The sequence below is a fragment of the Buceros rhinoceros genome, unplaced genomic scaffold (genome assembly GCF_000710305.1).
Source record: "Buceros rhinoceros silvestris isolate BGI_N320 unplaced genomic scaffold, ASM71030v1 scaffold1193, whole genome shotgun sequence".
NCBI lineage: Eukaryota > Metazoa > Chordata > Aves > Bucerotiformes > Bucerotidae > Buceros > Buceros rhinoceros.
This window is the reverse complement of record NW_010402786.1, coordinates 28753-38440: the sequence shown is the minus strand read 5'-3', so window position 1 is coordinate 38440 and position 9688 is coordinate 28753. Positions and strand designations below refer to the sequence as shown.

At 44.2% G+C, this 9688-nt stretch overlaps 1 protein-coding gene across 1 annotated transcript; it reads left to right on the top strand.

Moving 5' to 3' along the window:
- The first annotated feature begins 548 nt into the window (after positions 1–548).
- LOC104490441 (neuropeptide Y receptor type 6-like) lies at positions 549–1670 on the top strand. Its single transcript, XM_010132727.1, has one exon. The coding sequence runs from the start codon at positions 549–551 to the stop codon at positions 1668–1670; it is 1122 nt and encodes a 373-aa protein (XP_010131029.1).
- Positions 1671–9688: the final 8018 nt, after the last annotated feature.

Below are 9688 nucleotides of genomic sequence, written 5' to 3'. Positions count from 1 at the left end.
ACACAGGCAGAATGGGAAACTCCCTTAAAACTGTTCACAGAGTTGTGGAGGACCACCTAAACTTGAGCACACATCATTTTGATTAAGCCAGAAGGATTTGGTGTATTAGATCACATCACTTTGTAGGTCTAGAATTCCTTAAGCCTTGCTAAATCTTCAGCTGAGACAGATCTTAAAATATTTTATTTTGAAAAGCAAAATTTATCCACAATTGGTACAAGAGGGTTTGTACGAAAATGTTCCTAAGTTTAAGAAATACCAGCGTTAGCTCTGATTATACATCACCATCAGTTACAGGGCTGTTAACACCATCAGTGCAGAACCTCAGAAAGGCAGCATCAACCTCCCTCCATATACATCTATATGCAAACCCACTAATACTCAACCACTGGTTTCTCCAGTCCTGTAATTAATTATACTAGATTTGCCCAAAACTTCAAGGACACCAACTACACCGATAGACTCATGGTCACCATTGCCTTGGAAATCTTGTCAAATATATTCTGAATAACACTAGGTTTTGTCCGTAGGTTGGGAGATGCTTCGCGATGGATAAAGCCATTCAGCACCCCAGTGAGCTTCTGCCTAATCAAACTCTCTCTAACATTAGCTATGCTCAGTTTTTGAAATTCGATACATGCCGACTTTCTTTCCTTGAAGAATTCTTGCTTATTACAGCCTACTCATTAGTGACAATAGTGGGGCTTTTTGGAAATCTTTGCCTGATTATTATAATAAAGAGACGGAAAGAAGCTCAAAATGTTACCAACATTTTGATTGCCAACCTCTCTTTATCAGATGTCCTGATCTGTATCCTGTGTATTCCTGTCACGATTGCATACACCTTAATGGACTACTGGATATTTGGGGAAGTATTGTGCAAAATAACGTCTTTCATACAAAGTGTATCTGTCACGGTCTCCATTTTCTCACTTGTACTGATTGCTACCGAGAGATATCAGTTAATCGTGAACCCCCGTGGCTGGAAGCCCAATATTGCACATGCTTATTGGGGAATTCTTTTCATCTGGGGGTTTTCCCTCATCATATCCATTCCTTTTTTAATATTTCACCAATTAACTGACGAACCCTTCAAACATCTGTCTTTCCATAGTGATTTCTACAAGAACAAGGTTGCTTGCATCGAAGCGTGGCCGTCTGTTACGGAACGACTCATTTTCACCACTACTCTGCTGGTGTTCCAGTACTGCTTCCCACTGGGGTTTATTTTTATCTGCTATCTCAAAATATTTGTGTATCTTCGAAGGAGACATGGCAAAATAGATGGGATGAGAGAGAGTGAGAGCAGACTGAGCAAAAACAGAAGGATTAATATGATGTTGATATCAATTGTTGTGACTTTTGCAGCTTGCTGGTTGCCTCTCAATATATTCAATGTTCTTTTTGACTGGAACTATGAGGCACTAATGAGCTGTAATCACAATCTGGCATTTACAATATGCCACCTTGTGGCCATGATCTCAACGTGTATCAATCCCATCTTTTATGGATTTCTTAATAAGAATTTTCAGAAGGATTTGATAGTATTGGTTCACCACTGCAGATGCTCAGAATCACAAGAGGAATATGAAAATATCGCACTTTCAAATCTGCAAACTGATGCATCTAAGGGGTCTCTGAAATTAAATAACCCCCCTGTGGATATCTGAAATAATCCAGCAGCAGTTTCCAGAAGTTTGTGTTTTGTGGCAGATGACCTCTTCCTGCAGGTCTGGATCACATTAGCTCTGAGTGTAGAGGACAGCAGAATTAGTGACATAGCAATCAAGCATTTGAGTGACAGGCATGGATTACTTTAGGGATAATTTACTATTTTTTATTGGTTTATCAAATACCACTCACATGAAATAGAGCACATGAATAACCACAGCTTAACCTCCTGCTTCGTGTGTCACAGAAGGAAAAGCAGGAAACAGATAAATACCTAATAAGGCCTAATGATCAGAGTGTTGATACTGATTACAGCTAATTAGTTCCATTAACTCCAGCCCTCAGTCACTGCTGACACAGACCATCTGCTTGACCAGCGCAACAGGCCTTTAACCAAGCGGAGAGCAGTGGCTTCCAGTCGATGGTACTGCTGATGGTACGTGCGTGGTCCGGGCGGCTGGTCCACACTTTGGTGAAGGGGAGGCGATGGAGCTGGCTCTCTGTTCCGCTGGTGAGACTCCAGCGCAACCAAGTGATAAATTCTCTCCATTTCACTCATTTAAATGAGACCAAATCTGATCCAGGACCTCCTCTTTTCCTGGAGATTCTAGCACTCGTACCAAAAGCCACCCAATACTGTCGGAAGATCATTCACTGAACGGAGCACTTTAACCAGTTACGGGGGCCTGCCTGCTCGAGGCCGGGTGGTCAGCTGGGTTTCCACGAGTTTGGAACACAGATCTCTACCACCATCTTCCTCATCTTTAAGCACACCGCTTACAGGTTCAGGGCTCGCGCATTCCCAATATATTCTAATTTATTAATATTAGACACAGTAGTTCAGAGCACTAGTAGTTGTCATCGCGGTAAAGAGCGTTCAGCGTTTGAATCAGGCTCAGCTGAGATTCCCCGGTGAGAACCTGCCCTCTGTGGCCTCCGCGGCTCCCGAGCCACAGGCATGGCCCCGGGTGCTTTTTTCATAGCAGCAAGTTTTTAGTATCGGGCCCCGAGTGGTTTAAATATGGCCACGAAATGAGCACTCATCTAAGCGATGTGGTCAGTGGGGCAGCAGAAACCTGCCCTTACGAGCAGGCCAGGGATGCTGATGGACGGTCTCCCGTTAGTGTCTCCCCTACGAGTGCTTGGGCAGTACATTTCCGTGGCATTAACAGCTTAACACCACCCCACACACCCCCATTGCTATTTCTTTTAGTGACACACCGATTGTCTGCCCCTGACGCCCCGATCAGAGTGAAACAATCCATTTTTCCAGTCTGAATCTTGGCGTAAGAGGGTTCTTCGTTACCAGGTGGAAGCTCTCTGAGCACTGAGACCGCTTCAGAATCAAATGAGGATAAGAATACCTGTGCCTTGATTTCTTCTGTCATTTCTTTCTTCACTTCCATTCGACTTGAGTGCTAATGCTCCCTTTCTGTCCTGAGCATTCAGTTATCAAGTGTCTCTTTTCTTAACACTGCACTTTTAAAAATCATTGCTAACCGAGTGGAGCATCGTCACCGTCTCGCAGCCAGGGCCCTCCCCGCGGTGTGTTCTCTCTCTGGCTCTGATGCAGTCCGATACCCGATTTCCAAGGTCAGTGGAGTGAATTGACTTCGACAGGCACAGACCAGGAAAAGTTACTTATTTTTAAGCCATGAGCATTACGGACTCCAGCGTGGTATGTGATGGTGACGTGCATACCTGGGCAATATGCGATATTTAGATTGCTCAAGTCACGCTATCAAACTGACAAACGCCCTGTGTCAGGAACTGCTGATAACTTTATTTTCCCTTGTGTTATTGGTGTAGCAGACAGCTTTGCTCACCAAACTGTTGTTACTTGATGCAACCACAGAGGACTGTGAGCTTCCTCAGGGGAGCAGAGACATGGAATTGATTACAGAATGCTGGGGGGGAGAACCTGGGCTCCAGGACGGTACCCAAACGTTCAAATAAATCTTAGCAGTGATGTTTTTTAAGACACCTGCATCAGAGCTTTGTTCAAATGGTTTGGTCATGTAGACCAGACCAATATATCTATAAACACCCTTGTAAATTAATGTATCTTTGCATGTATTTGTATTTCATGGACGATTGGTTTAGCTGTAAGCACATATAACTGGAGTTAGGTACTTGGAAAATGGCATTCATTGCGGAAATGATTCTGTTGAACAGAGCTCAATTGATTATTAATTGTAATTATGCACGTGGACAAAAGCAGTGCTGCTGCTGTGTGTCATTTACATACTTTGATTCCTCCCATCTACTGACAAATAAATATTACCCTGCATGAAACTGCTACATTGCCCAGCTGGTAAATTTTACTGCCTATAATCTCCATAGGAGAGCTCTCACACAAACAGTCTGGAAACTGCTTTAGCTTTTCATATGTTCGTTTATCAGATAAACAGAGCTGATACACCTTTGGCAGGGTAATTAGTCAGGAAATAATCTCTTCTAAGGGATCCAGGCCTAATATTCCACTATTTGTGAAGAATAGCTTTACCAGTCAACCCAGCAAGGCTGCAGCACGGCCTGATATCCTGTCCAGAACAGCCACATTTTTGCATTTCAGATAGCTTCAGGTGTCCTATTGCTTCCAGCTTTTTATTCAGAGACCTTTCTGACCATGTGAGCTGGTCAAGTTCTCACTTACACCAAACACATTGGTTAGAAATCAGCCCTAAACATCTCCTCCTTGGGACTTGGGCCAGCCGTTCAGCCAGCACCAATAGCAGTCTACACCAGCCCACGCTTCCTCCTGAAACTGGTTCTCGACAGGGCTATTCCCACAGGCGTCGTCTGTCTCCAGCTCTTTGCCTCGACCGGAGCAGGGAGGAACTGTGGAACATGTCACACTCCAGTGGCTTTGAATGCCACCGACCAGATTAGTGATGCTAAACGTGATCCTGAGAAAGAACATTCTCCAGGGGCATCCGCAACCTTTGAGCGCTGCAGAACCCAATCCAAATGTTGGAGCCCACACTTGTCGGGCAGAAAACCCAAACCGGGAGGCGTGTGAGCACATAACCATAGTTTGAAGAGCTCTTTATCAGCTACAACTTGGCCTGTGTTTAGGCGTGATACAAAACCAGCGACATGCTACACTTGATCATCAGCTGAAGAAGCTGAAGTCCTGTGGCTGACCAGGAACATGAGGTTGCTGGCTTCTAATTAAAGAAGGAGTGGAGACCTCTTTAAAAATTGCCCACAGCATTAGTTTTGAATTGGAAAGCAAAACTCTGAGTTGACTGAAAGGTCATCAAACACAGGGAGATAATTACTGCTTGATGTTCCAGGAAACCCAAGCTCTGACACTAAAAAAGGGCCTGCTGGAAGCCTTTGATGAAAAACAACAAAAAGCTTCTTTCTTCCCAACCCCATCATGCAAACAGACCAGGCACAGAGATACTGAGGGCGTTATGTAAGAAAACTCCCAGTCACAAGAGCCCAAGTATTTTGTCTTTATCCACTGAAATACCGGACAAATCAAATACTTCAGGGGAAAAGTAACTTTTTTTCATTATTAGTATCATTTGCTTTTCTGACTAATCAGTTTGCAGCATTGATCTGCTTTTGCTTATTCATCTTTGAATCCTTGCCTCATTCCAAAAGGAAAATATACAGTGTACGAAGAGTCTTAGAGTACTCAAGTTGTGCTACAAAGCTGCATGGGGTTAGTGTTAAAATACAGCTGGGATGTTTTTGCATGGAGGGGATCTGCAGCAGCTGTACAAAAAGCATTTGAGAACAGCAACAGCAAGTTATGAACAAAAACAAATGACAAAGAAAAATTATGAAGTCAAATTAATATAATCAAGAGTTACAGTACATCTGCTGCTAAGTAATAACAGCTGCTGCTTGTATTCTTGGGAAAGCTCAAAAAAATCATCTGCCAGTTTAATAATCAAGAAAAATACACAGGATGACTGAACCACTGAGGATAGGAAGGGACCTCCTGAGGTCCCCCAGTCCAACCCGCTGTGCTCAGGAAGACAGGATGCCTTTTCTGAAGTGGAGGCCACTCAGGCCACCAGTACGAAGGCAGCAGTGAGCAGACGGGGTGTGGACCTGCTGATGTAGCAGATGTGCAAGGCAAGAAGTAAATTTTTTTGCTTTTTTTCACACCACAGACCCAAACAGGCCTGAAATCAATAGAAATTATTTTCCTGCCCACTTCATCTGCAGGAATCCTGATGGGTTTGGAAGTTAATGTTTCAGTACATGGTACAGACATAGAAAAACAGACAGTAGAACTGCCTTAGGTCACCAGAATCCAGAGAGCCTGCAAATTACTGCTGTCCGCATTTTCTATTAAGTATGTCTGGAGGATGCTTGTCAAATCTGATCTTCACGAATGTGTGTCAACCTTTTATACTGACTTTATTTGTTTTACCTTTAGAGCAATCAGAGTGGTCCCTGAGGCAGGTCTTACTCGCATGCCTCCTTTAACAATCAGATTAGCAGCGTGTGTACTCTAGAGCTGCAACCTTGGTGTGATGGTGAACAGAATGCTCAGCACTGAAATGAGATCACCTGACCAGAGCACGCATCCTGGTCCTCGTTTCCAGCCCCGTCTTGGAGAGGACCGTGCTCTCCATATGGTGCTCCTGCTACGCCTGTGCTATTTCTAGTTTCAGACACCGGCATTGGAATGGACAGATGTGAAAATGAGTCTTTGATCATGCCAAGATGTCTGCTGACCACACCAGAGACCCAGTTTTGTGCCAAGTACCCTTCACACCATCCCGGTTAGTCCCTTCATAATACAGGTTTACACACTTTGCTCTTCCTTTCCCAGTTCCTTAGACCTCGTTTTACCCACAGCGCTGCCTCTCCCACTCTTCTTGCAAATCCACGTGCCTGGATTTGAATGTGCTTTGACTGTGATGTTATTTATCCACCTGGAAAAAAGCACTGATACTCTAGGCAATGAACTGAATCTTTCACTTCTCAAAAACTCCATTCCACCATTCACCCAACAGCCACCATCAGCACAAGGTACCACTCCTGCAGCACAAGAACCTCCCAAAGACTGGCCAGTCCTGTGCCCACTATCCCATGCCCACCTCTCTGGGCACAGCTTCCAGTCTAAGTCTGGTGGAAAACCAGATACTGATGGCTCTTTCCCATCCGAAGTTGCCCACATCCCAGTGTCAGCTTTAGGTCACGCTAAAAATTAAGTAAGTTTACCTAAATGCATTATTTTCTATACAAATTGCTGGATTTCTAGTTAAGACACCTCTAAGGGTTTTTTGGTAGAACAAACACTCCTTTCAAAGCAAACTATTAGGGCTGTATGAAGAACATCCTTTTTACTCCGCTGTTCAGCTTTTAGATTAACCTACTAATGAGTTTTAACATCTCAGCAGCCATCCTCCTGCCAAAATGAACACTTTGCAGTCCGAGTCAAAAAAGCCTTGAGAGGCTCCATTATTCACAGGGGGTGACAGAGCTACAAAGAACATCTCTTTTGCACAGTCTTGGTTCTTCAGATTGAAAAGCAACCTGAAGAGACCATTCTATATTCACATGGTCTGTGGAATCAACCTCACAAGGTCTGGAACCTGTGCAAGGCAGAAATTACTGTCCTTTGGACAGCGCTCCTTGGATTTATTCACTTTTTTGCCCCTTAGTCCTTACAAAGCAAATCTTCTTGCTGTAGAGTGACGCAAACTGGCCAGGCATTAGCACGTGATTTGCTACTCTTTTCAGTAAAAGACAGAGTAAGGTGGAAACTGAAATATCCTACAGGATAACAAGGCAAGGGCTGCAAGAAGCAGCAGGAAGAGTCTTTCTGGAGTTATCAACCTTTATTCCAACAAGATGCAGCAGCATCTGCCTGAAGAGCCTCCAATTCCTTCCTGGACAGAACTTGTGGCTCAGAAAGTCTTTGAGGTTAGTTTGGGCCAAATCCCCGATCCCTTCCTGAGCCTACCCCACACAACTAAAGCCTGTGCACAAAGCAGAGGTTGCTGCAGTCGGGATGGTGGTTTTCAACCTTGTCAGAAAGGAGGAGAACAAATGCTCTCACCTTTGGGACACAACAACCAACAAGAGACAAACTTAGTAAAGAGCGACTGGAAAATGGAATGAAAAAGGTGCCGCATTCCCACGCCAGCTCTCTTCTGATGTCAGCAACTGGAGCTTATAGGTTGTACAGATCAAAAACAACTCACACAGAAGACACTCAATGTCTCGAGGGTACCTTAGGAGTAGAACAACCCATACTTCTGGCACACCAAGGGCTCCAGAAATAAGGATTTGTCCAAAGGAACCTCCAGTGATGTACCGACCGTGATGGCATCCTCCTGCAGGAGATGTGACAAACTCAGACAGTTAAACAGGTGCAGCGTTTGCATTCATATAGTTCTCCTGGAGCCAAATTCAAGCCTCCTTTTCCTTGGTTGCTGTTTACTCCACGTAAGTACCAAACGACATTGCTGTGAAGGCTCCCTGAAATGCCATCTCACTGGCGTTTAAAAATATCCTATTGATCGGTGTGTCCGTCTTGTGCTGGGACTTGTCAGCAGGCTGCTGTGAAGGTCATGTGAATGAAGCAGGACACTATTCAGAGATGTTCCGCATCAGAGAGGGAAGGTTCAGCGAGCTCAGCCGCTAACCGATCCCCTATCCAAAGGGATACGTACATTTTGGTAACTGAGACTATTCCAGTTTCCCAAGCCAGACAGCTGACAGAGCTGATATGACAGAGCTGATGTGACAGAGCACATAGCCAGACTAAAGCTGTTTGTCATGCTTCATCACAGTCTATGTCCACATCTCGAACATCTTCAGACCTTTTGGAGAAAAAAAAGTAAAACATCAACAAAAATACATTAGTCTCAAAACTATCAGAAGATACAGGTACAGCAATACCTTTGTTAAAGACTAAGTCTCAAACTTCGAAGGGAAATCAGTAGTCCCAATGCAATAAGACTTTTCCTAGGCAGGTATTCTGCTCTTCAAGTACTTCCAAAATGTGAAGTTGCTGGATGTCACAAAGACAAGACGTTTGCAGGTCAGCTGACTCATTTTAAGTGTAATGAAAGGTCAGGACTAATGCAGCTCTAGCTCCCTGCCCAGGTCAGCTTGTTCTGCTTTGATTCCCAGCAGCACATGCTGGGCAGCCTGGGAGGACCAGCAGCCCTTTTCTGCACCTTACTGGGGGCACCTGCAGCGCTTCCTGTACGGGCACTATGTCAACTCTTCTTCGCATGTAACCCAGACCTCTTAGCCTACCACACCAACACTACTATAAAACACAGTGACGGCGTTCAGACACTCTATTATCAACGAATTCATACAGCTGCATTTAGGCAAAACCCTGCAAGAATCCAAACCTGCTGAGCTTCATGCATGAGCTCTCTGCCGAGTTCTACCATCAGGTTTCCTGTTCCACTAGTAAAACTGCAAATTCCACGTATTTTTCTCCTGGTGGCCTCCAAGTAAATATGCGGAACCTGAATTTAGGAAAGAATGAGATTTTTTATTTTGCTCAGTTTTGAAAAGAAGGAAGAAAAATGATCAAAAGTCCTTATTGTATTGACATTTTGTCTTTCTATCTCTGGAGACCAGAGTTAGAGTTCCAACTTTGCTGCAAATCACAAGGCTTGATGGAATTGCTTCAATCCCTCATAATTATTTGTCCACATCATAAAAGTGCTATTGCACAATCTGTCATTATTAGTCATTCCCATTTGGCCAAGCCAGCAGGTTGTATTGGTCATACCTGAAGCACAGGCTGGGTTGGGCAACTTAGACAACACAGCAACTACCTGCCCAAGGCATTCCTTTAGCCAGGAGAGTCCTTCACTTCTTTGAAAAAGAACCAAATCGACAGATGGCTGATGCGTGGCCATTTCGAAACAGGAAGGTATCAGTCAGAAGGAAACCAAAGCCCTCAGCTGAGTTCACTGAACACCCTTTTCACCTCTGGCCTCACCAGCCAGATGTATTATGTACCTTTGAACAGGGAAGTCATTTAAGGGAAGCATCAATCTTCATGATTTTGATG